The following is a 27606-nucleotide window of genomic DNA, read 5'->3' on the forward strand; positions in this document are numbered from 1 at the left end:
TGAGAGGAGGTACTGCTTTCATCTATCCAGGCCCTACTGTCAATCAGTTTAATTGGTTCTAGTCTTGTGGGAAGTTTTCCATGAAATTTCAAATTTTCCCACTCCCCTAAATCACTTGAGATCTGACCTGGCATGTTTATTAGTTCATATTTAGGAAACAAGTGAAAACAAAATGCCATGTTAAATTTGTGTGCTGTAAATATCCCTCCAACGGTCAAAAGTAGTTGAACTGAAATATAAGGGTGAGGCAAATCCAGAAAACACACTTGCAGCACAATCCTATAATCAAGTTAGGCCAAATGGGGGCTATAAGGTACAGTGGAAGCCCCACTGTCCTAGCATAAGTTGAAGATAATGTCTGTTGGACTAGAGATAACAGCAACACACCTGCAACACCAGCAGAACTCTTCTGGCATAAGCTCAAAACAATGCTGAGATGTGGATGGAACTGGGGAGAAGCAGAATTATGCTGAACCTTGTAGTGCTTCAGATGTTTTTCCTGCCCCAATGCCAGAAAAAAGTCCTGACCTCAACGCCAACTACAGAACAGCTGTATGTGAAATATCACCCACTCAGAGGACTGGAGTAAGAGCCACTGTTCCCCATACCCTCCTGCCCTACTCATGATGCCACAGAATCTAATCACAGCACACCAATATCAGTGTCAAAATCCCAGGGAGAGAAAGACCACAACTCAAATGACAGGGCATGAGACTTTATTGCTCTGATCTCGTGTCATGCATATATAGAAAGAGCACATTGGTAACACTTCTTTCCCAGACTTCTTACAGATACTTTGTCTTGGGACTTCAGGTCAAAACACTCTACTCCCTCTCTCAAACTGCGGAGGCCAGAACAAAGCATCCCCACAAGCAAGCTACTAAGTTTAAGTGTTGCAGCTGCCTTCATCACCTCTTCCTGGAAGCCTCTTTCCTCTGGACCAGCGGGGAGCAGCATCTCCCACCCAGGCAGCGTGAGAGTCAGCATGCAGAAGTGTTCTCTGCTGGAGGATGCTGATCCTGCCCAAGAACTCTTGCCTTGCAGGATCACAGCCTGGACATAGCCACAACAAACAGCCACTGCACACATGCTGCAAGCCCCCTGCAGGGGAAGGGGTGTGTATTGCCTACTTCTTAGGGAAGACCGAGGCAAGGGGGCTGGATGAGTGCTTAAGTGACACCACTCCCTCTCTTGCTGTCATCATCACAAGCACCACCTCTGCATCCAGGGCCCACTTGTTCCAGTTGGTGATCACTGCTCATTACTCTCTGTGTGTCTCCCTTCACAGCTCTCTAACAGAGGAAGAGGACAAGAGGGCCTTCATTATGCCCAGCTACATGCAGGCTTCCAGGAAAGCTGCACCTGCTGGGATTATCCTTTCTACACAGCTATGAAGCCTTTCCCACCTGACCACCCCACACTTCCAGTTCTTCCTCTGTAAGCAGCACAACTCCTGCTACTCTGCTGTCTGTCATGCAACTTTCAAAAGCACAGGAGCCCAGCTGGGGCTACCAGTCTGAAAACAGGCCTACGTTTGTTTAGGCCTCTATCTCACCCCCCACTTCCCCAAAGGCTATTCAATAAAGGCTATAACCTTGCCATGTGTGGTATTTTTTTATTACTAGGGCTTCGCCATGTCCTCCCAATCTCAGTCCTGTTAAGCTGGCCTCAGGACGGGAGGGGGACTAGGAAGCATGTTCCTGTGGGATGGATTTTAATGGATAGGAGAGGATATATTAATTGCAATTTATCTATCCAGGCACCACATGTGTAGGTTGAACAGAGTTTCAAAATCCCATCCCTGGCAGCAAAATTAAAAGCATAGGAATTAGGCTGCAATGTCTTATTTTGGGCAAGTCCAGCTGGCTTTCCCCTTCTTACCCTGCTTAGCAAAGAATCAGCCAACAACTTGCAAAGTTTAAAAATATAATTTACTCACATAATCTTGCATTTGTTCACAGCAATGGCAGTAGTAAAAACTATGGAGGAAAATGATATATATATATATACAATACAACGAGCTTCAGGCATGTGCCTAAAGCTGAAGCAAGCAGAGGCATATCTGCATCCAATGCTGGTCAAAAGAAGAGAGGAGAGAGGAATAGGAAGCACTATATGCTCCTTCCTGTCCAGGAGAGGAAGGGAAATGACACCAATTGTCCTGTCTACCAATTGTATTTCTATGGTCTGAGTATCTGCCTATCAGCAATACAGCTCTGTGGTATTCGCTCCTTCTTTTGCTAACTAGTAAGAATATGCTTTTTTTTAGGTTTGGCTGCTAATCTCCCACAGTTCCTGCAAGAGCTCAGGACTAAGGACCCTTTCCACTCTCTGCCTACTTAGACTCCAAGCATCATTAGGGTGGCAGACCTCTCAGACTGTACAGAGGTCATCAATCAGTGGTAGAGAATTCACTTTGCATGCAGAATGTCTCAATCTCCAGTACCTCAAGGTAGTAATTGGAATGTCCCCTGTCTGAAACCCTGGAGAGCTGCTGCCAGTCAGTGTACACAACTCCAAGCTGAGTGGATCAAGGTTGTGACTCAATATAAGACAGCTTCCTATGTTCCAACTTGGGTTGAGTGCTGCCACCATGATGTATGAGACAGTCAGTTGAGGTGAAAGGACTGTGAGACCTGCTGGGATGAAAGCCAGAAAACTGGGTCTGTCAGAGAATCAGTATAGTGGCAGTTGCTTGGGTTGAGCCTGACATATTCATTCAAAATGCATATATTCTGCTTCATAGCCCTTAAGAGGCTCTCAAAGCAGTTTACAAAAGATCCTCTCATTCAAGTAAGTGTGGTACCAAGGAGCAGAACGAACATGTCCATGCAGACCCTGTATGATTCAGTATTTCGGCTAAGGGATGACAAATGTCCTGTGATGTCCTCTCTGTCATTCCTCCTGGTGCAGTTGGAAATCACACGTTTCCCAAATCCATACCATATGCCAGAGGTAACCAATGCAGTATCCTCCAGAAGTTGAATGGTCAGTGGTCAGGGAAGAGTCCAGGAACGCCTGGAGGACACCATGTTGGCCAGGCCCAGGTGGAACTTGTCCTGTTAGAATAAAGTTATAAACTCAAACACAAAAAAACCTGCTGGTCATTGGCGGAGGGCCCAGCCAGCTTAGCCCACTGTTACAACCACCCCAACCTCAAGCCCTCCAGATGTTTTGGATGGCAACTCCCATCAGCCCCCAGAAGTTATGAACTGAAACTCCTATTAGCTTCAGCCATCATGGCTGTGCTCCCATCAGCTCCAGCATCCTACAGTTGTGGTGGCTGGAGCTGAGATGGGAATTGTAGTTCAAACCATCTGGAGGGTACTGGGTTGGGGAAGGCTACTCTATTATGCATTTCTCAGTTTTCCAAACTAAGCTTTTATGGATTCATTTTCAAAAGAAAAATTTTGAATACAGCAGATATAGAAAGTGTTAGTTTGTGCTTTTGGAAAGTCCATTGCTCCAACCTGCTGAATTTGGCAAATCCTTTGTGTGATGGCTTAAGTTCTTGTGCAGACTCTTGCTGATTTGAAATGCATTCTTGACTCCTATCTTTCTGCAGAGGGGTTGGTTTTTCAAGTTTGAGTGCATGCAATTAATTTTTAAGATAGGAACTTCAATCTCAATGTCTTGCTAACTTCCATATCAATCAGTTACCTAGAAAAGCATTTGTGTGCTGGTTCTGATGCAGTTGACAATATATTGCAATGGGTCAAACTGGGACAGTACACTCCAGCTCTAAAGCATTTTCCACTTATTCCTTCACCTTCTGTGTCGTGGGGCTTACCTGAGGAAGCTTGGATCTCCCTGTACTCCCCCGCCCCCTCAACTCCTGTATTGGGTTTCACATTGTGCCGGGAGGAAGTCCACTGTTGTGAAAGGGGAGGGGCGTTGTCTTTGCTGGTCCACAGCTGTGGCTGGTAGATCTGGCTTCAGATGGCATTCCTTTGCTGTGCATGTTTCTAACACTGTATCACAGAGAGTTCAGGTCTGGGAAATAAAGCTCAGACATTCACACTGGAACATCCACAGGAAGTTAAAATGATGGTGTGCCTTGTAGGTCTGACCTGCTGCAGGTTAGGGTTGACACACCTGTCTGCCTTGAGAAGCATTGACAACAATGCTATGACTTAAATAGACAGCAGAGGGGTGGTTGTGTTGTGTGAACTTCATTCCCTCCCAGTCATTGTGTAGCATGCAGAGCAACTGAGCAAGGAAATCGCAGCCCTCAACAGACTAGCTTAGCAATGCTGTGTATGTCAGAAATTACTTTTAAATGCTTTTGTAAACTTACATAGCCTTGTAGGCCAACTAATGATTTACTATTTCCTTTTAAAAACAAATCCTCAGTTGTCTTTAAAGATACTGCCTTCCAAGTGTGTAATTCTTCTGAGTTATGATTTCCATTACTTGAGTTATGGACCCTCCAAGACCCCATCCCTGCTATTCCTGAAAACCCAATGCTTTTTTATTCTGGTGCTCTGACTCTAGCAATTCTTGGATGGAAGATGAGCCCTGTCAGCATTAACCCACCTGTGAGGAAGGTGATGCAGAACACTTCCAAAGTTGGCCAGTAGACCATAGTTTTCTTCCTATTGACCAAACAACACTTTGGTCCAGTTGCAATAAATCTGAAATGTTGAGAGGTTGTTGAAAAATATTTGAGCTGTTTTGGTTTCTTGAGGGTTTCAAAGCTTATTCTCATTCATTCTCTCTGTCTCTCTCTCTCTCTCTCTTTATGGCATGGGACCTTTGAGGACCAGGCAAAGGGCCTCATCTCCTCACCAACACACATGCCCACACAGACACTCTTGTTGTCTAGTTTGGAGGTTCAATGGAAAGCAACTTGTTCTCTGCCAGCTCCAAGGCTGGGTGTTTCTGACAAGCAGGTCCCTGTTTCTGTTGCCTCTGAATATTTTCCCATAAGAGAGAGCCCTTCTCCTAATCTGTAGGAGGCTTTGTTTGTTAAAGCAGAAGCTTTCCTCTTAAAGAACCTATTTATTTTTCATTGGATTGTGTGTGCTTTTTTCAAACAAGGATTCTTACAAGTCGCTTCACCATCCATTTGGCCAGATTTATTTTCTGCTAGGTTGAGAATCAAGTCTCTTTCCCTCCGCCTCCACTGGAAAGAGGGAGAATGTGAAAAAAAAGAAAAAAAGACTTTTGCATTGTGGTGATTGGCACAGCCTGTGAATCAAGGGTCATTTTGTGTAGCTGTTTCTTTTCAAGCATTCTCTCTCTCTTTCTTTCTTTCTTTCTTTCTCTCTCTCTTCCCCCTTCCATGCACAATCTATTCAGGCTGGAAGCATTCTTTCTTTTCAGAGTCTTTTCTGCCTCTCTCTCTCTTTTCCCCCTCCTTTATTTTTCATCTCTTTTCATTCTGTTTCCCTCCACCCCCCCCCAGAGGCTCTTTTTCCCCCTTTCCTCATTCCTCTATTCAGTTCCCTTTTTTTTGTTGTTGCTTCTTTTAAAATAGCTTTTCTATTTTCAGAGAGGACAGGGAACATGTAGGAAGAGAAGTCATTTCAGAAAGGAGGAACCTGAAAGTCTTTCTCCATTTATTTCAGCAAACGTTGTTTTTCAAGCAAGAGAACCAAGGGCGACAAAAAGAAACCCATCTTTATTTTGTTCCCACAAACAGCGCAGCCCCAAACACCCCCCAAAATATTCATAAGTGGTCACATCTCCAGTAATATGCTAAAATACTGGCAGCTTTGCTTCTTTATTATGTTGCCCTGGGCATTTTGGTGCAGAGACTAGAAACACAAGAGGCATGGCTGCTTTCCTGGATAGACCCCATTGATGCCCCTCTTTGCAACTTCAGACATCACCCATTTCTTTTAGCTCTGCACCAAGAGTTGTGGGGTGCAGGGCCCACTTGGGTGCTGGCTGCTGCCTTTAGAACAATTTGTCCTTCATGGTGAACCTTCAGCAGGGAGCTTAGGAGATCTTTGTGCTAATGCAGAGAACAATTTTGTGGAAAGCAGCAGTGAAGACTTACAGTTGTGTAATCTCAAGTTTGTAGATCTCTAGATGTGCATTGCTTAAAGCATTGACTAGCCCCCAATAGCCACGTTAATCAGAATTTTTGAGCTCTGGCAGGATGCCACGAATACAGGCCCTTTGTTCATTACGACTTCCCAGCTTCTTATCTCCTGAATTTCATTGTTGAATTAGTGCCTTTTAGTAGTAATTGTCTTCTGTAGTATTGATAACACTTTTCTTTGGGGAAAGAGTGTGAATTCTCCATTCCTGCTGGAGAGGATCAGGCTTGCAGGTGCTGGAAGGAGAGGGATAGTCAAGGGCAGCAAACTGCAACTCAAATACTTCTTCCTGTGCCATTAGAGAGAAACCGAGTTCTTCTGTGAAAGCCTATGATACAAGAGTGCCTGGCCCTTTCTCAGATGGTTCTCCTATGGCAACCTTCCCTAAACCAGTGGCTTCCCCATGCCACCTCCCATCAGCTCCAGCATCACATGGCTGGACTGGCTGGGGTTGCAGTCCTATGTCAATTCCTCAACAAGAGATGGTTGGTCAAGAAATGAAGACAGGAGTCATCCAGTAGACATGGATTTCCAAAGAGAGAAGTGGAACAAGTCTTGGGAGCCAGAGTGTTGGGCTAGGTAAACCTCTGGCCCAGTCCACCAAAAGCCAATTCTCAGGTGCTTATGCTTTTATTCGTGTCAGGGCATAAAAAGTCTGAGGGGGGCTGATGTAGATGCTTGTTTTCTGTGATGGAGATACTCTCAAAAGTAGGAGGGTTGAGAGAACCTGCTTCAAATGAAAGCAAAGGTACAGATGACTAGGGAATAGGGACACACCTGTCTGGAATCCAAACCTGCACCTGGGTTGGTTGTATGGCGATGGTGATGTGCCTGCTTCTGTGGGAAGCAATCCTGGCTGTCCCTACGTAGCAGTTGGATCTGGTTGGTTTCTTGAAGGTTGGCTTGGTGTGAAGAGTTTCCCCTTCAGGTAGGAAAGTGGGTCTTGGTGTGGGTGGTCAGCCACACACTTTGGGGATTAAAGAGGGAGGTAGCCAGTGAGAAGGGACTCCATCCAAAATTCATACACCTTGCGGAGCCTGGCTTTGAAAGTTTCTTCCACCCACCCACCGAAATATGTGATTCAGATCTAATGTCACCTGGAAGCTGAGATGGGACATTAGAGGAGATGGAGGTGTGTGAGAGAGCGGGGTTGGAATACAGAAGGAGATTAGGAGATTGATGAAAGTGAGAGAGAAAGAGAGAGGAGATAAGAGAGGCACACAGGACTGAACTATCAAGCTGAGAGAGGCGTTGCCAGGGAAACGGAAAGAATGAGGGAGAGAGAGAAAGATGGAGAGAAGAGGCAAGAATCAGAAATGGAAGGGAAGTGAAAGGGAGGGAGGGAGAGCAGGCAATGGATTTTAAAGGCTGAAGCGGCTGGACAGGCTGACACACACACCCCAACTAAAAAAAAAAAGCTGCCTATGCCCACAATCAATAATTCTAGGTGGGCTACCCTCTGGCACCTTTGCTCAGGGTTGCTACCATTCTGTGCCCAGGACCTGCCGGCTGGCACAGAAGTGGCTGCCATCATGGCCAGTCTCCAGTTTCAAGGCTGCCTCCTGTGAGGAGGGAATCAATACTGTTGTTCCCCTTTGCCTCTACAGCCCATTGACATGAAAGTGTGCTTAACAGGGGCCCTCCTTGCATTGTGGTGGAGCTTGCATGCAAAATGGGTCAGGCACGGAGGCCAGCCTGCGGGTCACTACATGGCCTTCTCCTGCTTGTCTCTGGGTGACCTGATGGGCCCCTTCTTGGCCCTGCTGCGCTCATTGCTGCCTCCGCCTCCTCTAATCCTCCCCCATACCCAGCCTCCTTCCTTCCTTCTCTCTTCCTTTCTTCTCCTTTGCCTGCCAGCCCCCTCTTCTCTTCTCCTTCCTCCTCTCTCCTTCCTGCCTCCTCCCCTCTCTCCTTTGTTTTGGCTGCCTCCATACACTGCTGTCTCCTTCCCCCTCCTCCCCCCACCTGCCTCTTGCTATCTTTCCCCCCTCCATTTCCTCTTTTTGTCTTCCCTTGTTCACATTTCTTTTCTCTGCACCAGCCATCCTCACCCGCACAGGGTCTAAGAGCGTGCAGGCAGCTCTGGCAGAGAATGAGGTTCATTTATTTCCAGTGGTTCAAAAGTGGGAAGTTCTGAGGTTGTTCTGTCTAGCTGTTCCCTTTGCCTCAAGGTTAGTCCAAGCCTGGCTTGTCTTTCTGCTATGCACCCAGGAAGACTGGCTTTGTATTTCAGGCGAGGAACAGTTATTCTGGCTCTTCTGATCCTGCTAGCCCCATACTGGGGGAAGGAGCAGTATTCCCCACCCCCCATGCTCTCCTCTCTCTGGCTTAGCTTTCTGGTGCTTCCCAGTCACACAAAAAGCACACACTGAGGGGGGGGGTCCTAGGGTTCTAAGGGCTGCCTCCAAGGTCTGAGTCCTGTCTGGCCCTGCTTGCCACCTTCACAACCAAGGAGGCTGCTGTGCCCTTTCTTGTAGAAAGGAATCCAGCCCAACCTGGTGGGTGACAACATCCCAATACCTGGGGAGGTGCAGCCATCAGACTGCCTGCTCTTTCTAGAAGTGCAGAATTTGCCACATTTGGGGAGGCTCCTGACCTGGCATGCAGAAGCCTTCCCCCCAGGTATTGGATAGAAGGCCACAAGATTTTGCTACACCCTGAGCCCTTTACAATAAAGAATAAACACAGCGCAACTGAGCCATTGTACAGGGCTCTATGGAATATTTGGTTTCTGCTAGTCTTGGGAAATGGTAAGGATACAAATGTCTGGCCTGTCATCCGGCCACTAGGCATTCCCACCACCACCACCCCTCATTCTGCCAGGGAAGCACACCCATCTTTAGATTGCAGGTTTTGCTCCAGTTTCAGGAGTGCAGAATATCTGTTTAGCTCCCAAACATGGGATGCTTTCAGGTTCTGAGCTCTGCCCTTTGGTGTTCCTTTCATTTTAAAGGATGTGTCCAGAGTAGATGCCGCTTTCCATTGCCATGATTTTGGAGCTGCCAGCTAGGGCCCCTGCCGGCCAACTGGGTTCTCTCAGCCCACAGCCCTCTGCTTGGCCAACAGGGTAATGGCTTCTCTTTCTCCCTTTTGTTCCTGCAGACAACAGAAGCTGTCCTTGATGGTGTGAGCCATGGACCGCTTTGCCCACTCTGGAACACAGACAGATGCCGTGGTGGTGCTGTCTCTGGCCCAAGCAGCAGTCCTGGGCTTGGTGACTGAGAACGAGTTTTTGGGTGCCACCGTCAGCCCCGGAGGTTTCTTCTCCAGCTTCGCAGGCAGGCTCGACGGCATGTCCATGGTTGAGTTGAAGCAGCCGGAAAGCCATTGCCCTCTGGAGAATGAAGGCCAAGGTCACATCGAGCCAGCGGAGGAGGATGAAGCAGCAGAGGCTTCCTTCGGGAAACATGCCCGGAGGAGGAAGCGCCCGCCTGTGAGGCTGGTGCCAAAAGTGAAGCCAGAGAAGGGGGAGTGGGGGCAGGAAGACGGCGCTTACGAAGCATCAGTAGCAAGTGAGGGCAAGGAGGAGCAGATGGGCAGCCACCCTGCGAGCCTGGAGGAGTCCCCCTGTGAGCAGACGGTGCAGAGCAGCGCTACCAAGATGATAGATCTCAGCACGTTCAACAGGAAGCCTCGACGCTTGCGGCAGCTGCGGCAGCAAGCTCCAGAAGAGCTGTCCCTGGGCAGGTATGAGGAGAGGCTCCCAAGCACCCCACAAGCCAGCCTAGACAGCACTCCGGGGAGTGCAGAGGCCTTCTCCAGTGACTGCGGCTTCCAGGCTGGTGCTCCTCCTCCCTTGATCAATCTGGAGCATCCTGTACCACACTCTCCTCCGGGGCAGGGCAAGAGCGAGCTGGGCTTTGTGTGGCAGGAGCCCCTGGACTTTGAGGCGGAGGCCCATGGCGAGCACAGCAAGAAGGTTCAGCTGGACCGCCTGGACATCAACGTCCAGATAGACGACTCCTACCTAGTGGAGAAGCGTTGGCAGTGCCGCCTGTGCGAGAAGTCCTACACATCTAAGTACAACCTGGTGACGCATATCCTGGGCCACAATGGCATCAAGCCCCACTCCTGCCCGCACTGCAGCAAGCTCTTCAAGCAGCCCAGCCACCTGCAGACCCACCTGCTCACCCACCAGGGCACGCGGCCCCACAAGTGCCAGGTGTGCCACAAGGCTTTCACCCAGACCAGCCACCTCAAGCGCCACATGCTGCTGCACTCCGACATCAAGCCCTACAGCTGCCGCTTCTGTGGCCGCGGCTTTGCCTACCCCAGCGAGCTGAAGGCCCACGAGGGCAAGCACGAGAGCGGGCGCTGCCACGTCTGCGTGGAGTGTGGCCTGGACTTCTCCACCCTCACCCAGCTCAAGCGCCACCTGGCCACCCACCAGGGGCCCACCCTCTACCCCTGCCCAGAGTGCAACAAGTCCTTCCATTACCGCAGCCAGCTGCAGAACCACATGCTCAAGCACCAGAACGTGCGGCCCTTCGTCTGCACCGAGTGTGGCATGGAGTTCAGCCAGATCCATCACCTTAAGCAGCACTCGCTGACCCACAAGGTAGGCCAGGCAGCAGAGTGCCAGGTTGAAGGGCATGGGGGGGGGCTGTTGGGTAACCAAAGCCTTTTTCCCATCCATGGCTCTAAGGGCTTTTATAGAGGAGTGTGCAGTGCCCTGAAGGGGTATCCAAAGGGCTTCACCTTAGCTGGCTTGCTCTTTTTGTTGTCCTTGGTCACCACAGACCTGGATTCTGAAAAAGAGGCCTTGCCACAATTTGGGTTAAAACAGCTTCCATAGGAGGGAGGGAAGGAGTGGGGTTCCAAAATGTCCTGGTCTCTTCCCCCTTGCTCTGAAATCCCCCAAACACTACTGAGCATGAAATCACCATGGTTACTGTCCTCCTTGGCCAAGGTGGGATTGGGTGGTACCTCTTGGCTGCAATGAAGCCTTGTTACCTGCCTGCTGTTGTCTTCAGGGCGTGAAAGAGTTCAAGTGTGAAGTGTGCGGGCGAGAGTTCACGCTGCAGGCCAACATGAAGCGCCACATGCTGATCCACACCAGTGTGCGCCCCTACCAGTGCCACATCTGCTTCAAGACCTTTGTGCAGAAGCAGACACTCAAGACCCACATGATCGTCCACTCGCCCGTCAAGCCCTTCAAGTGCAAGGTAGGTGGCGGAAGTGCAAAGAGCAGAAGCTGCCGCGGGTGGTGGAATATGAAGAGCCTGCTGCCAGTGCAAAGCAGAGTGGCAGAGCCTGCAAAGACAGGCCAGACTCAACTCCCAGAGGGGCAGTGGTCATTTCCAGAACACATTTCCCACATGAGCAACTGGATGTCCAAATATCCACCCTCCTCTCAAGCACAGCTTAGTCATTCCGGTTTTGCCAGCTGCCTAGACTGAGCCCAGAAATTATTTTGCTGAGAGCTTTCAGAGCTGTGTGGAGTGGATCCTGGTTCTTGGCCGTTGGCCTGGAAGGGGAACTGGGGTGGATGCAAGCAGGTGAATCCCTCCCCTGCTGCCCACAGTCCAAGCTGCACCAGCCTCCGCCGACAGGTGATCCTCTCCCTTTCCCACCCCACCTTCCGCAGGTGTGTGGGAAATCCTTCAACCGCATGTACAACCTCCTGGGCCACATGCACTTGCATGCAGGCAGCAAACCCTTCAAGTGCCCTTACTGTTCCAGCAAGTTCAACCTGAAGGGCAACCTCAGCCGGCACATGAAGGTCAAGCATGGGGTGATGGACATCAGCCTGGACAGCCAAGGTAGGTGGGGAGGGAGCTGAAGGGATGGGTCTAAGGCATCCTACCCTGCCCCCCAGAAGCCCTGAAAGGCAGAGGCAGCCTTCTAATGCTGAAAGGCTGCACTGCAGCTCCCTCTGCAGGCTGTCTTGGCTTGCTGGCAAAGGAGGCTGTGATGGCCAGTGCTGAATCCACATTGCCTGCCATTGCAGCACTACCACCCAGGTGCTGCTCACTTCTTGTTCTGTTGTCCCCTCAGATCCCATGCTGGAGCTGGCAGGTGATCATGCAGAGCTGGACAGACAGCAGGAGATGGAGGACTACGAGGAGGAAAACTCGTATGACTATGGGGTGATGGGAAACTCTGCCAACGAGTCTGCCTTGAGCGAACACGCCATGAAGGAAATGGCCTACTACAGCATGTTGTAGCCTGGGGCAGACTGGATGAAGAAGGGGACATGCAGCTGCTTCCATCCCCTCCGAAAAGCTCTGTTCGGGCAGCACAGAATTTGATACTCTTGCCCTCTTCAGTCGTTTAGTCCTGCACTGGATCTGTGGAAGTCTTTCTGCCACCAACCCTTGACTGGGCTCTGCTGCTGGGCTGGCAGTACTTTTCTCTCCCGCTTGAAAGGACCAGGAGGGGGCAGCACTTGCCTTAGACTACCTCCCACAGCACCTTGCACCCAGCACAAAGAAGCAGAAGGCCTTGTAGTGGTGCTGATAGGCCAGGACCAGCCAGGGCTCAGTGCTACAGACACCAGGCTGTACTGCAGAGCCAAACTGGATCAGCTCCTGTATGTTTCTCTTACAAACTACCTCTGCCATGCGCAAAAAGAAAGAAAGAGGGGGACACACAGCAGGGTCTCTGCCCCAAAACCAAATGGGTCTTGAGTGCCCCTTTGCCCATCCCCTATCCCTGGCAGAGCAGTTAAGCCAGCCTGCTGTGGAGAACATCCCTGTGCAGCCTGTGGCCATCTTAAATTATTATGTCATTTCCACAAGGTGGACTGTCCCACTTGTGCATAGATCTACTGTGTTTATTTTCTGTTCTGAAGAAGTTCAGCAATAAAAGAATACTCTTTCGAAGAAGGACCACATGAGTTGGTGCTGAAGCAAAAGTTGGGGTGTGTGGGGAGAGGTTCAAGGGGGGCTGAGACTTGCCTTTCCCCAGAAAAGAGTCACCATAACAGACAGTCGATACTGGGAAGCAATAAAAGCAACAAGCCATGTGTAAAAGCTATAATTTAATAGCTCTATTTGGCACCATGAGGCCCAAACCACAGTACATAAATTACAGCACAAACCATTATGACCGCCTGGCAGGGGGTGGGGGGTCCAGCACTGAGACCTTCCCCCAAGCCAGCAGTAGCAGCAGGTGGGACATGTTATTGGAGCCCAAGTAGGGCGGCTAAAAAGGTTTTTAAAAAACAACCAGGTTACAAAAATGTCTCTGGTTGACAGTACAAACAGCCATAATTTGTTCTGTTAAAAATGAGGCAATCCCCTTTCCTTCATCGTGTGCCTCCATGCTATGCTGTGCCCTCCTCCACCCACTACAAGCACGTTCCAGCACCCCCCTCCAGCTCCTCCTATTTGCCCAGAGCTTTGTTCAGGTTGTTCTTGATAGCTTCCAGGAAGTCGGTGGTGTTCAAATAATGCTCGTTGAGCTTCACACTGAAAATGCACAAGGGGGAAGGGGAGCATGAGAACTTCAAGCCGGTGGCAAGTTGTGCTTCCTCAACTCGTGAGAGAGAAGGTAGGAGCCACAGGCTAGCCCTGCAGCAGCCCAGGAATACTCACTTGTTTAATCCATGAATGCAGCCAGCCAGATCCTTTGTCATGGCACCACTCTCCACCGTCTCAATGCAGACCTTCTCCAGAGTCTCACCAAACCTGGCCATGGAAAAAAGAACAGCCTCTAGCACAGGAGGAAAAACAGCAAGGCCCAACATCTCCCTGCAGCCTCTGACTGACAGGCCAGGCCCAGCCTCACTCTTGTTTTGCAGGGAGCAAAGCTTGTTTGTTTTCTCAGTCTTGCTGTGCTACTGCCGTTATTTGGTGCATCACTTGTTGAAGCAACTAGCAGATGCAGCGATATGCAATATGGAGTGTGCCAACAACACGCTTGACGCTCACCTTCAAGCAGGTCTTTCACAACACCTTCCAGGAGCCCTGCCTTTCCTTCTTCAGGGTCCCCCTTTGCCCCTGGGGGGCCCAGGGCACTCTCCCATTACAGTATCTGGGTCATTCTTATGCCTGTACTTCAAAAATCTTTGTCGTGAGCCTGACATAATTGCAGCCCTATTCCCTCCCCGCCAACTTGCTCTCCCACAGCAATGTTGTTTTTCATGCTGCTGGGCAGTGGCCCTTACTTGATGAGGTCAGCGTTGCTGTCCAATTTGCCTCTGTGCTTCAGGCCTCCTGTCCAGGCAAAGATGCTTGCGATAGGGTTGGTACTGGTGGGATTGCCCTGCAGGGGAGGAAAACAGGTAGGCACAGTTAATTGCCAGCCAGTGCTACAGAGGCAGCAGACCAGCAAGCATTTAGCTTGAGAGAGGGAGAGACCTGTGTCCCTCCAGGGGCTGTTGGACCCCATCAGTCTCTGTTAGCATGGGCAATACTTAAAGAGACTTAAAGCAACATTAGAGGACTACAGTTTCCCTATCCCTAGTCTGGTGAGAATGCAGATGCAGTAAGTTGGCCAGAAGAGGGCGCTCACATCCCTCCCACTGGTCTATTTCATTCATTTATTTTATTGGCCATATTTATATCCTCCAATCACAGTGTTCACTGGGCAGCTTACAGCAATAAAACATTAAAATAAAATGGCAAAACTATAATAAGCAGCATATTTTCAGCAGCAACAAGCAAACTAGCACATCTTCACTAAAAGTACATGGTGAATCTAAGACTCAGTGGATTAAAAGGGTAAAGCTATTTAAAGCCTGGGAAGCTGAAAGGGTCTTCACCTGGTACAGAAAAGAGTGAGACAATATGCCTAAAGAAGGGGCCAGGTGAGCCCCCTCCTCCACAGCCACCCAGTGGACCCACCTTCTGGTGCTCCCGGTAGTGGCGTGTAACAGTGCCGTGAGCTGCCTCCGCTTCAATGGTCTTCCCATCCGGGCAGACGAGGACGGAAGTCATGAGGCCGAGTGAGCCAAACCCTAGAAAAAAAGCCAAACTCCTGTTGGCTGTCTCTGCAACAGCAGCTTTCCACACCATCCTCTGTGGGGAAGGGGAGGTCCCTGGGCCACTTTGTTCCTGTGCCTATGATGTGCTCCCCTCTGGAGCATGGGGTACCTGGCACTCTATATCAACAGATTAAAGCTGACTCGCAAGGAAGGAAGAAACATCTGAATTCTCCAGCTTCACCATCAGTGGGGCATCTGATCTGCCACCTCCACTCTGCAGAACAGACAACTGCAGCAGAGCTGGAGAACAGCCACAGGGAGAGAAAAGCCCATCTCCTGAAATGCTAGTCAGAAGGGCAGGAAGCGGGATGTAAAATGGTCTGGCCTTGCCTTGTGCAGTCTCCCTTCTGAGAAACATTAATCTCACGAAGACCTCAGCAACATTGCTTCCCCCCTTGAGAGCAGAAACCTGCCCTTTTGAGTGCTATTCAGTCTTGGAGAAAGGCAATAGCTCAGTAGCAGAGTGAGTGCTTTGCGCATACAAGACCCCAGGTTCCATCTCCAGAGAGGGCTGGGAAAGGCTCCTGGTGAGGTGCTGCCAGTTAAGATGAACCAGTGGCAGCTCCCTACATGGGAGGGTCTAGCCCCCTGAAGTGCCCTGGTCACACAGGAAGCCATGTTCTGCGGTGCTATTGCAAGAATAGAGCAAACTCTTTCCCCCTGCTTTCCGGTCCCTACAAGTTGCAAGCACACACACCACTTGCAGCCTTTCACAGCTGCCCTCTCCCCTGCCCAGCGCCGCACCTTGGGCCAAGATGTCAGACTGGACATCTCCATCGTAGTTCTTGCACGCCCAAACAAAGCCACCTGCGGATTTTACCACCTGGGCCACCATGTCGTCAATGAGACGGTGCTCGTACCAGATCTTGAGCTTGTCAAAATCAGTCTTGTAGTGCCTGGCAGTGGAGAACAAGGGGTTACTTATTCATGCAGCATCAACCCTCTAATCCTCCTCACACAGCACCTCCAACCCATCCCAACAGGGAGGTGCTCTGGCACTTAGGATCTCAGCAGGCAATGCTGGGTTTGGGGGAAGGTGGGAGAAAGCAACTCCCACCCACAGCTTCCTGGCTTAGGCCAAGAGGTGGGGTCAGAAGGGCTCACTTTTCAAAGATCTCCTGGAAGGTGTCCTTGAACCTCCCATCGTAGGCCTTGAGGATGGTATTCTTTGTGCTCATGTAAAGGGGCCACTTCTTTTGGATGGCATACTGGAAGCAGCTGTGGGCAAAGCCTGAGATGGACTGCAAAAGGAAGACAGGGCCCTCAGTGGGACATGACCCAGAAGCAGCAGCCTGCAGGAGCCGCCACCTTGCTATTCAAAGGGGAGCAGCAGGTCCCCAGGATGCAGGAGCCAGCCTCGCCCCATGGAGGGGACCTAGGAAGCAACTAATGCAGGGGTCCAGCTGGCATGGCCCTCACCTCATCTGTATTGTACATGCCCATGCCGACGCCTCCGCCGGGGAAGTTGTACACCTCCCACTCCTTGACTCCGCTGCCATCCTTGGGAGTGAAGACCATCTTAAACGTCCCAGACTTGTCCACAACAAAGTCTGTGGCTCTATACTGGAAAGCAGAAACCCACATGTTAGGAGAGCCCAACAGTATCAAATTCCCCACATCAAACCCCCTAATTAGCCCCATGCTGGGGCCTGCTCCCTCCCAATGTATTCTGTAGCTAGGATCCACAGTACTGTCCTGTAGAAGAACAAGGGGGGAGCCTCTGGAATCCTTCGGGTTTACCCCACCACCTGTAGGAGGCAGGGGCAATTTGAGCTGAACTTCTAGCTTCTAGACTGGCCCTATTTCTTGAGCCCCTCACAAAGGGATTGGGTTTTTCCAGTTAATTTCGGTTTTTATTTTTCTCTGCTTACAGCCACCCACCTCCTCCACACACCCTAGAGAGGGACATAGGTTTTTTAACCACATGGGTGAAGGTGGAGGAATTTGGGGGCAAAGATGCCTGTCTGTCCCCCCCCCCCCAGTTATGACCTGCCCCTGGGAGGTTCAAGGGAAACTGAACCAAAGGAAGTTATGGCAGTAGCTGGGCGTTTACAGTGACCATGCATCCTTCCTCCACCATACCATAATCATCACCCACAGCAGGGCTTTCCAGGCTGCCAAAGGGCCTGTTTGTTCCCTGCACATTTTTTGCAAAGTCTGCTTTACAGAGAGCATGGAGGAGTCAAGTTCAAGGCAGCTGGTCTCTCCTCCTGAAGATGGGAGGAGCCAACCCCAAAGGATTCCAAATGTCCTCCTCACTTCACTGCAGAGCAGGGCATTTACTATAAGAAAATTCTAGTTTTTTCTCTTCTGATTCTATTCCTACCTATAGAAGATTATACAGCGTTTGAATTTAGGACAGGTATTTAAACCCAAGTACAGTGGTACCTTGGGTTACAAACACTTCAGGTTACAGACTCCGCTAACCCAGAAGTAGTACCTCGGGTTAAGAACAGAAATCGTGTGGCGGCAGCAGCAGCAGCAAGAGGCCCCATTAGGTAAAGTGGTACCTCAGGTTAAGAACAGTTTCGGGTTAAAAACGGACCTCTGGAACGAATTAAGTTCTTAACCCGAGGTACTACTGTACCTAGTACTCAAGGATGAAGGAGATTTATCAGTGAGGTTCTTTCAAAGCTTTCTGTACTCTTGCCATCACTTCCTGACGCAGCCAGCAGGATTCCAACAACATTCCCCCTGCTACTCCTGACTTTGTGCATGCCTGTCTTAGGTGGGGAGCAGATTGGAGCCAGACAGATAATCAAAACACAATTGCCAAGGGGTAAGAGAGACTGACTGGCCCTGCTCTGTCCCAGAGGGTTTGTAGAGAAGAGAATGCTCTACTCTCCCAGTTGTACATCCCACCTTGTTCCCAATCCAGCTGCCCATCCACCCACCCACTCTCCCTTCCAACCCACCTGATCACCATGGGCATGCCTGCCAATGACGATGGGCTTTGTCCAGCCGGAGATCAGGCGAGGAATGTTCTTGCAGATGATTGGTTCTCTGAAGACTGTCCCACCCAGGATGTTCCTGATGGTGCCGTTTGGGCTCCTCCACATCTTCTTTAGCTTGAATTCTAGGGGAAGTGTGGAGGGGAAGAAGAAGTAGTTAGGTGCAGAGCAAGAGACCAATGGTGGCAGTTCAGCAGAGTGCATCTGCTTTGCACATAGAAGATCCCTGATTCAATCTCAGGCTCCATCTCCAGGTCCGTTGCCTGAAACCCTGGAGAGCTGCTGCCAGTCAGTGGAGCCTGTTACACCAAGAGTCTGACTCAAACAAGGTAGTTTAATGGCTCCTTGCCAATCCACTGCCTTAGCACCAGCCACTCCAGCCATCCCAAGAGAAAAGAGGAACATTCCCCACAAGAAAGTGAGCTGCAATCTGGGCTGAGTGACTTCCTCTTGGGAGAGGGGACCTGGAGCGCAGGTCATGCCAGATTCCTTGAACCCTGCCATGGGCATTTCCCATGTACCTTCCACGCGGGCTTCATCGGGGGTGATTGTGGCACACTTGACAGCCACGCTGTATTTCTGGGTGGCCAGGGCAGAGTCTATGGTGACCTGGTCATCCGTCTGGTCCCGATTCGGCAGCCCCAAGTCAAAGTACTTCAGCTGGACATCTATGTTGGGCAGGATCAGCTGTGCCGGGATGGGAGGAAGGCAGTGAGGACAAAGGTATGTAGATGCAGACCCCGCAGTAGAGATCAACACACCACTGAGCAAGAAGGCCCATCAGAGACATGCCCCAGAAAGCTTCCACGCACTACCGTTCCTGTGCATGCAAAAAGTGCACTTAAAAAATTAATAATAATTACATGTTATTCACACAATTTCCCTCCTGTTGCAAGGGTGGTGTCTTCTCCAAGCTCCATTTGGTCTGTGGGGAAATGGGACACTAACCTGCCCCAGCCTACCCAACTCCAAACCTGGTGCCTTCCAGATATTTTGGACTACAACCCCCAGCAGTCTCAGCCAGTAAAGCTCTGCTTCCATCAGCCCCATCATCATGCAGCCATGTTTGCTGGGACTTAAGGGAGCTGTAGTCCAGAAGAGCTGAAGGGCACCAGGTTGGCAGGGGCTGCCTGACTTGATATAACTCATTCATTGCTGCATGTGGAATACGGCTGTGTTAAATGTCATCATCTGGTTTACCTAAGATATATCCAAGGATGTTGAAAATTGTAAGGAGAAAACCCTGGCTCTCTCCCCACATCATTCATAATGTTATAAATCTCTTATCATACTTCCCCTGGGAACTTTTTCAAAGCTGAGAAGCCCAGACCGCCTTAGCCTACTGGAAGAAACATCTTCCAGTCCTCTAACTTTCTATTGCCCCTTTCTTCACCTTTCCACAAAGTGTGAGCATTTTACAAACATGACTGTGCTACCAATGTACAGGCCATCAACACGTGGTCCTTGCTGCCTTATTCCCAGCCCCTCGGATCCAAAACTTCCAGGTACCTTCTCCTTGATGCCGGCCCAGATGATCCGGGTCATCTCGTCACCATCCATCTCCACCACAGGGTTGGCAACTTTGATCCTTTTGTCAGCATCTGTGGAGAAATGTCAGAATGCTGAAGAGACACCAGAGACAACCTCCAGCACCCAAACAATTGTGTGATGTGAGCTGTGCCAGGGTGCAGCTGCTAGAACCACTGGAAGAAAAATCCCAGGGCCTTGGCGTGTGTCTCTATCCCAGCACACCACTCTCAAAACAAATCCTTGTTGGGGTCTAGAGACTGATAAACTGCCTCCCTTGTGGAAGCTGCCTGCGCTTCTCCTGCAAGCCTTTCCCCCTTCGTGTATGTAAACAGCAACTGACGCCGGTGCTTCTTAAGAATCTGAAGTATTTCCCCAGCTCTACTGAGAATAGGCACAACACAGAGTGGAGCTAAAGCAGTCAGGCCAAGGTGCCTGCTGTGTCTACCCTGTGATTGACCCTGGCAGGAGAGAAAGTGAATTAACTGCTGCCCAGTGGCTCTCTAACTAATCCCAGCTGAGCCCAAAGCCCTGCTGACTTTCACAAGCCATAATCCAAGCACATTCGCCTGGGGTGAGGCTCCTCCGCTGGGGATCTGCCCGCAGCCCCTTTTCCACAGACTGGACCTGCAACTCCACTGCTCCAGCCAGCCGGTCAAGGGACAAGGTCACCCTCAGAGGACAGCAGGGGAGCAGCAGGCACACCCTCCCTCTGCGGCTTCCTCCCTGCCCCTCCGAGAGTGAGCTGGCTGGCACGGCTCTCCAACAGGTCCTGGAGCCAGCTGCTAGCTGTTCAAAGCAGGAATGGCAGGGCAGGGGGCAGCCAAATCCTCTGTTCGAGATCCACACACAGAGGAAGGAAAAGGAGTCTTGGTCAAGCTGGAAAGAGGCCTCCTCAGGGGCTTAGCCTTAGGGTGTGCATGGGGGGCTGCGGGGGGGGGGGAGGTCTTCCATGGCGACACAGAAGCAAAGCAACTGCCGGCCTACATTCCCAGGCCTGGCACAGCCTCAATGAGGCAAGCACGTATATGCAGACAGGGTCTTAATGCCCCCTCCAGGCCAGCTGTGCGCTGTGCCAGTTTCTGCTCCATGCAACAGGATCCCGCCAAGCTGGCAAGCCTTCTGCCCGCCAACCCCCCCACCCGAGCCACTTTCGAGACGGGGCAAAAGAGGGGCTGGCATGTGGGCCTCGCGTCCCCCAGCTACAGGTCTCCCAGGAGAGACAATCTGCTCTCCTCCTCCAAGTCTCCCGGTGCCCCGAGGCGGGCAAAGCCGCCTTGGCCGCCGCGGAGTTGAGCGGGAGCGGCTCCACCCGAGGCGGCTCTAAATATAGTCCCTGGGGAGGCCCAGCATGGCAGGCGGGGCCGAGCGAGCCCAGGCGCAGAGGAAGGCAGCCGGCGGGGCCCGGCGGGGCATCGCAAGGTCACCGGCGGACGGGGGGCCCGGGGCGCTCCAGGACCCTGCCACACAAGGGCACGGTCATGGCGCCGGGCATCTTGGAGGGGGCGAACGCCTGGCCTGCTTCTCCGGGGCTAGAGGTGGCTCCCGTCGCCAGGCCTTGGGAGGGGGGCAGCGCCGGGACCCTCTGCTCTAACCACCCCCCCTCTTTCCTCCCCCCCCGCCACTCACAGTGCCGGTGCGGCGGGCGCTGCGAGACGCTAAGCACCGGGAGCAGCGCGGCAGGAGAGCGGCCCAAAGCCGCCGAGGCGACGGCCGGAGCAACAGCGCGGAGGTAGTGGGCCATCGTGGCGGCGGACGGAGGAAGAGGAAATGGAGGACGTGCAGGCGGCGGCGGCGGCGGCGGCAAAGAGGAGAAGCCGAGCAGCCGAGGCGCGCCAGGCGGAGCAGATGGAGCGGCCGCCCGCCTGCCCTGCCCCCTAAGTCCCCGCGCTTTGGGAACCTCCCCGTCGGGGCGGGGCGCCGAGGTCCGAAGCGGGCCACCCGGGAAATGGACACGCAGCGGCAGCAGCCATTGTTCTTTTACTGCCCCTTTGGCTCCCGTGAGTGCCACGCTCTTGCCCTCCCTCGGGCGACAGCATCTCCACTGCCTTTGGTGCCCGCCGCCCCCCCCCCCGCGTTACAAATGTGGCCTTCGCGGGGGCGCTGGGCGGCGGCGGGGTGCCCTAGACGCCCAGCACGGAGGGATACCCAGCTTACTCCCCACTGCTTCGCCTTGTGCTTGGGTAACAGTAGCTGCAGCCGCCAGACAGGCGGGCGGGAGCGCCAAGGCCAGGCCTGGCTGCTGATAAAAGACATCCATCGAGACGAGAGGCGAAGGCCAGCTTCCCAGGATGCGCTCCTGTGCTGGACGTGGCCTGTCTGGGCCGCCGTCGGGGCTGAAGGGCATTGGCAGAGCCGGAGGGCATTGCGCCATTTGTTTGCACACTGACGGCAGCCGCCGGTCGCCACTAATCCAGGAGCTCGCAGCAAATAGCCCCGAGGAAGAGGCCCCGGAGCAAAGCAGATCAGGGTCCAGGCTGGGCTGGAAGGGCAACCTTGGCACCCCTGCCTTGCAGGGTGGTGCCCAAGCGAGAAGCCCCGTGGGGACTTCCTACGAGGGCCCTTCCTTCCATTTCGCCTGGAGGTGCAAGAAGCCCTCTTGACAACCCAGCCAAAGGGAGGCTTCCCTTTGGGAAGGCGGGCACTGGGCCTGGAGGTTAGTACCCATGGGCATGGTGGGGGTCGGAGCTGGCACTGAGCACAGTGCAATCCAAGCAGCCCTTGCTTTGTTCTCAGCTTGAACCACCCAGGGTCAGCACTGGCTCAACACAAAAACAGCCTGGCTGCTGGATCAGTCCAAAGAGGGGCCACCCAGAATCCTGTCCTCATGGTGGCCAACCAGATACCCCAAAAGGAAGGCCACAAGCAGACCATGTGTGCACTTGTGATCCCCAGCAGCTGGCATTTAGAGGCACCCTGCCTCCAGCAGTGGAGGTAGCGCAAAGCTATGCTCCTCTTCCTTGAATTTCTTTAATCCTTGTATCTGTGGTCAGCCTCAGTTGGAAGACATCACTGTTAAACATCTGCTAGTCTGCCCCTTATATAGAGACCCAAAAGATCGTTTTCTAAAACCTTTGTTCACAGAAGCAAGCAGGTGCATCCCGTCAGAAACGGTCCAGTTTCCTTTGGGTGACAATAATAGTTTTGTAACACACAGTGTGGCCCTCTATCCACCAGCTGCAAATAACTATCAGGAAAAGGGAGTTCAATAGAACACTATAAAGTTGTGGTGAGGTTTAATTTGAAATCAAACTGGATTTGAGTTTGTGGGTGTATCTGGCAACCTCTGTCTTACATCACTGATGTTGCCTCATATTATGGATGTATGATCTCTATTGTTTTATTGGGACTGTGGCTGCAGGTTTCTAGCCTTTGGCTAGAACAATAAACTTTGATTGACTGACACAGCTGGGACCTGACATGCTCTCAGGGCAGAAACACAAGAAAGGAGTCACACAAACACACTCACCAGCAACACCACCAATCAGGAAGCAGCCTGCCAAGACCACCCCAGCTTGAGTTTGGGGAGAGAGGAGGAGTTGCCCCTCTGCCCTCTTGGCTGCAAGGCCTCAGCCAGGAGAGCAGTTGAGCAATTTAGACTTTGGACTTAATTCAGTTTAATTCTGCCCATCACCCCCTTTAGAGCTGTGTGCTGCCTGTGTATGGGGTGGTGTTGTCCTGCCCATTCTGCCAAGTGGGGGCTTCTGCCCCAAAGCTCTGCCTCAAGGGCACCATATAGCTGACCCCTACACCTCCACCCATCAAAGTTCCAACTAAACGGGAGCTGGGGGGTCCAGCAGCATGTAGAGGGCCAAAGGCCTGGTGGAGATGCCACTAAGTTTGATGGACCAATGTTCTTGACTAGATCAGAGGCAGCATGCATGGACTGCAACTCCCATCAGCTCCAGGCATAATGAGGCAACAGTGAAGCATGATAGAAGTTGTAGGCAAAGGTCTGCTTTGGAGGTTCCCCCTTACCCAGCCTCGCCTACCCAGTGGTTGGCCAGTTGGACATCCCCCTGGGGAAGAGAGGAGAGGGGGGCAGGAAGGCTAGGGGGCACCAGGGCAGAGCCAGGGTTCCTTGTGTGAGAGAGAGAGGGAATCTCCAGGGCTGTGGGGGTCACTCAGTCTGGGCTCCACTGGCTCATGCTGAGTGTGAGCACTTGTGACAATAGAATATAACTGCTTCTTTCCTACATGCTCAAAATTCCTTGACCTTTTCATGCATGAACAGACCAGCCGTCTGTTCTTAGGGTGCTTTCAGTTCTCTGTAATGGATTCCCATCCTTTAGGCTACCTATCTGTGAAATGGGTAGATGTCTTCTAGAATGACTGTGCATAAGACTGCACTGGACCTGCAGCTTGACATGCTATTTGCTGCAGCGCTCACCAGCTGCTTGAGACACCTGCACTGGGCTCGCTCATAGTTGCTACTCATGAGACAATTGGCATCTGAACTGTGTTGGGTGGATGTGCTGCTTGGCCATTGGAGATTAGAAAGCACATGTTTTTTGGCGAACTTCATCCTTGAAGCACCAGCCTCTGCTTCTTGCCTCCTGGGCATGGCTGGTTTGCCCTGAGCCACTGGGCTGCTCCCCTGACAGCATGCTGGGCTCCAGGCTAGAATTACTTGGCAAGAGTTGGCCACTCTGGCCATGACTGGCTTCATCTTAGAGGAGGCCTCCTTGGTGCTGGACAGGCTTAGGCAATGGATCCAGGAAGGGAGAGGGCTCATGTGCTTGAATCCTTCTTCCAGGTTTCCCACCAGCATCTGGCTGGCTGCTGTGAGTACAGGATACAGGACTACATGAGCCAATTTGGCCTGATCTGGCAGTTTCTTCTTATGTTCCTAGTATTCTTTGATTGACTGAGCCAAGGAGCCAGACCCAGAGGCACTCCAGGAGGCCAGCCTGTTTACCTCCCCTACTTAGGAAGAGGCTTAGTACTGCTCTCCTTCTCACTTGGGCCTCCTTGACTCTGCTTCCCACGGGGCAGGAAAGGGTGTCAGTTTGGCACCCTGGTTGGTTGCAGGCAGGGTTGGGCACCCTTCCATGCAAACTCTGCATTTGCCCAGGATCCCTTTCAACAGCAGCTGTGATCTTCTGGAATTGCCAGCCTCGCCAACTTTCAGACAAGATCTTTTAATTGAGCACAGACTTGATGACTTAACAGACATTAAAACACAAAGTTTCCTCATAATTACGGCGTGTAAAATTTTCTCATGGGTTGCAAAAGTTGTCTTGTTGGATTTAGGCACCGCCTAAACTGTGGTCCTTTGCAGACCGCAATGTGCTTTTCAGGCAGGCCTGGAGAGACAATATGTGTCTCTCAGCTCCAAGATTAGGCATATTGCATGTTTAGGAGAGGGTGAAAATGGAGTGGCTCTGGCTGCAAAAACAACCCACCCACCCCTTGTGCCTATACACAATGTGTGGCATTGCACAAGTTGGCTCTTTTGACATCTCTCACAGAGTTAGAGTGAGAAAACAGAAAGAGAACTTGAGTGGAATCTACACACATTTTTTTTAAAAAAAAAACACTGTGAAAATGCTTTTTAAAAAAACGTTTTGAAAAATACATTGAATTTGCCATAGCTCACTGTTGCCATCTAGTGTCACACAACGCAATTAAAACGTTTTATTTGCAGCTGTGCAGCTGGAGTCGTAGCTCTTGGCAAGACCCCTGAACCTATTGGAACAGGTTGCATACAAACCCCCTGCTTCTGGACAAACCGAAAACTCACAAGTGTCTAAATCTGAGGCCCGATTTGAGCTTGAGGACCCTGGCCAAATGGCCATCCTGCCTGCCCCCCCATCACCCTAATTGGCCCTGATTGTAAAAAGATGCAGCCACTCACCAGTAGCAATGAGGTCTAGATTCTGGCATTTCTTCTTACCTTCTACTTACCTGTGGTGCAAATATATTCTGCACTGCATCAGGTACCCAGAGCCTGAGGTTGCATCTGCAGCATGGACAGATTTGCAGGGTCTGTAGGTCCATGTGTGTTTATGGTACAGAAGCAAATACACTAGCTTAGATCCAATGAAGCCATGTTTGTGTCTTGGACAAATGAAGCAAGATTGCAATTTTTTTTATGTGCAGATATTTATAAAGATTCTCTCTCTCAAAAAACCCCCACCTATGCTGCTTGCTAAGGCTCATGCCCATATGGCAATGCTTTCAAAAGCAGGATGGTTTAAACAGAAATGTGTCAACTGGATTACAGAGGTTGGATGGCCTCCTGTCAGGGATTCTTTAGCTGTGATTCCTGCATTGCAAGGGGTTAGACTAGATAGCCCTTGGGGATCTATTTCAACCCTACAATTCTATGAGTCTATGATCTGGGCTTGGAAAGTTTTGGTCCCATTATATAAATGAACCAATTTATTTGGGATTGAGATTGGTGACTAAAAGTTGCTAGTCTGCATTAGAGTCCTCTTGTGATTCTTACTGTGTCTTATTGCTGCATGGTGATTTTATTTAATTTTTGTCATTGGCATCTGTGTGTTCCAGACTGGAAGAGAGGTGGGAAGGAAAAGTCACAAACAAGCAGAAATAATCTCAGAAGCTTCATGGGGGCGGGGTATTGACCAGTGAGAATGAACAGACACCCAAATGCAGAATAACCAATGGTCAGGGGAGATGGGAATTGTTGTCCAAGAACATCAGAAGAGCCCCCACAGGATACCCCTTCCTACCCAAAGGGCTCCCCAGACAGAAAGGAACACCTGAAAAAAGGAGAAACTAAATACTTAGTGGGATGGAATGGGACATAGCATCAGTTGGAGAGCAGAGGAGGAAAGAATAGCCCAGGAAACAAGCAAACAAAGCTAACCTATGACTTCTCTTGAACTTAAAACACATGATAAGCTTCTAAGCTTGACCACTCAGACAGCAGTTAAATGAGGTCCAGGCAACTCTTAAACAAACTGCAAACATAGGAGATAGCACAGCTGAGCTGCAGAACAAAGTACACAATGCGTTGTAAAAATATAAATGAAGAGTATCTCAAACAAGAAGACCTTGAAAAAGATGGCCACCAAAAGCTTCATTTTCCGACTTTGCTAAAGCAGTAGGGGGTTCAGGCACAGAAATCTCCCTTGGAAGTTGACTTGGCCAGCTCCTGGACCTGGAAGAAATGGGCAAGGCTCCCATGCACTGAAGGTAAGTCCTAAGCAGGCTTGGAAGCTGGCGCCACTCTTTGCCCCTGAGCCCTGACACGACTGTGGCCTCCACAATAAAGCATACACCATCTTTTTCCTCTCATGGAGAAGCAAAGATCCCAGTGGAGGGGACTTGCAAGATTTATGCACAATAAAACAAAGGAGACAATATTAGCTGAAGCCAGAAAAAAATATGCTCACTCAAAGAATTGATTCTACAAACTATTCCTGAAAAATATTTTTATACCACCCTTCATTAATAATATCACTGAAACAGACACCTGTCCTTGTAGGGCATGGGTAGACAAACTAAGGTCCGTGGGCCAGATCAGGCCCCATTGCCTTCTAGATCCGGCCTGTGGACGGTCCGGGAATCCAGACAGCCGGCATAGCGCGCGTGTGCACATGATGGTTTTTGCGACTCAGCCAGGCTTGGGGGTCAAAAGTGAGGTGAGTGGCTGCTCAAGACAAGCCCCTTCTTCATCTGTCATGCACACGCATCAATCTTTTCTTCCAGGGTGGGGGTGGGGATTTCCACCAAGGAGCTGCCGGTAACTGACCTCAAGAAAGGCAGTTGCGGCGGCAGGGGCTTGGAGGCGCCTCGGGAGCGACGCCCGCTGGTGTCTGTGGCGGCAGTGCTCCCCGCCAAAGGAAGCAGGGAGCACGTGGGCAGCTGCTCTCCAAAGCAGTTCTGCGCTCTGCTGGGGAGGCCGCTCGTTAGCTACACGGTGTGATCCATGGAAAGGTAAATAGCTGCCGCCGCCTCGTCTTCCCTCACATGGGGAGAAGAACGTTTTTGCTTGAGCGGCACTGGCCTGACTTAGCGTGGCCAACGGCTATTCCTTCACCCACACATGCACAAACACTCTCCAGGGCTGACAGAAATGGTGCGCTTACCTCAGCCCCCCACCCTGCCTTACGAGAGAAATAATAGCTGTCAACGTGTAAAACGCAAAGGAAGCAGCGTGGGTGTATAAAGGAACACCCAC

The 27606-nt window shown here is 51.2% G+C and overlaps 2 protein-coding genes and 1 long non-coding RNA gene across 3 annotated transcripts in view; 1 reads left to right on the plus strand and 2 right to left on the minus strand.

The window, feature by feature from the left end:
* The window catches only part of ZNF710 (zinc finger protein 710), a 19170-nt gene extending 6295 nt beyond the window's left edge, over positions 1–12875 (plus strand). The window contains exons 2-5 of the mRNA XM_053366233.1: positions 9150–10605; positions 11021–11212; positions 11635–11809; positions 12045–12875. Of these exons, the coding sequence (XP_053222208.1) occupies positions 9181–10605; positions 11021–11212; positions 11635–11809; positions 12045–12214 (1962 nt within the window). The 5' untranslated portion in view covers positions 9150–9180 and the 3' untranslated portion in view covers positions 12215–12875. The remainder of the gene's footprint in view (positions 1–9149; positions 10606–11020; positions 11213–11634; positions 11810–12044) is intronic.
* On the minus strand, positions 700–2980 carry LOC128402213 (uncharacterized). The gene is made up of 2 exons (XR_008327617.1): positions 1940–2980; positions 700–1053 (listed from the first exon to the last, which is right to left on the minus strand). It is a non-coding gene; the product is annotated as an uncharacterized LOC128402213 (long non-coding RNA).
* A 141-nt stretch (positions 12876–13016) lies between the features above and the next one.
* IDH2 (isocitrate dehydrogenase (NADP(+)) 2) lies at positions 13017–21343 on the minus strand. The gene is made up of 11 exons (XM_053366234.1): positions 21084–21343; positions 19437–19528; positions 18449–18614; positions 17892–18052; positions 16396–16539; positions 16081–16217; positions 15721–15872; positions 14837–14949; positions 14158–14255; positions 13586–13678; positions 13017–13459 (listed from the first exon to the last, which is right to left on the minus strand). Exons 1-11 carry the CDS (start codon positions 21196–21198, stop codon positions 13375–13377), a joined length of 1356 nt encoding a protein of 451 aa, XP_053222209.1. The 5' UTR covers positions 21199–21343; the 3' UTR covers positions 13017–13374.
* Between the last annotated feature and the right edge of the window lie 6263 nt (positions 21344–27606).

The sequence above is a fragment of the Podarcis raffonei genome, chromosome 14, assembly GCF_027172205.1.
Source record: "Podarcis raffonei isolate rPodRaf1 chromosome 14, rPodRaf1.pri, whole genome shotgun sequence".
In the NCBI taxonomy this organism is placed as follows: Eukaryota; Metazoa; Chordata; class Lepidosauria; order Squamata; family Lacertidae; genus Podarcis; species Podarcis raffonei.

Bases quoted from the DNA above. Each gene is read 5' to 3' on its own strand.
- IDH2 (XM_053366234.1), bottom strand. From the start codon at position 21,198: ATGGCCCACTACCTCCGCGCTGTTGCTCCGGCCGTCGCCTCGGCGGCT. The intron at 15,873-16,080 runs GTGAGCCCTTCT...CTCCACTGCCAG, and splicing joins TTCCAGGAGATCTTTGAAAA to GCACTACAAGACTGATTTTG. The intron at 14,950-15,720 runs GTGCGGCGCTGG...CTTTTTTTCTAG, and splicing joins GTCTGACATCTTGGCCCAAG to GGTTTGGCTCACTCGGCCTC.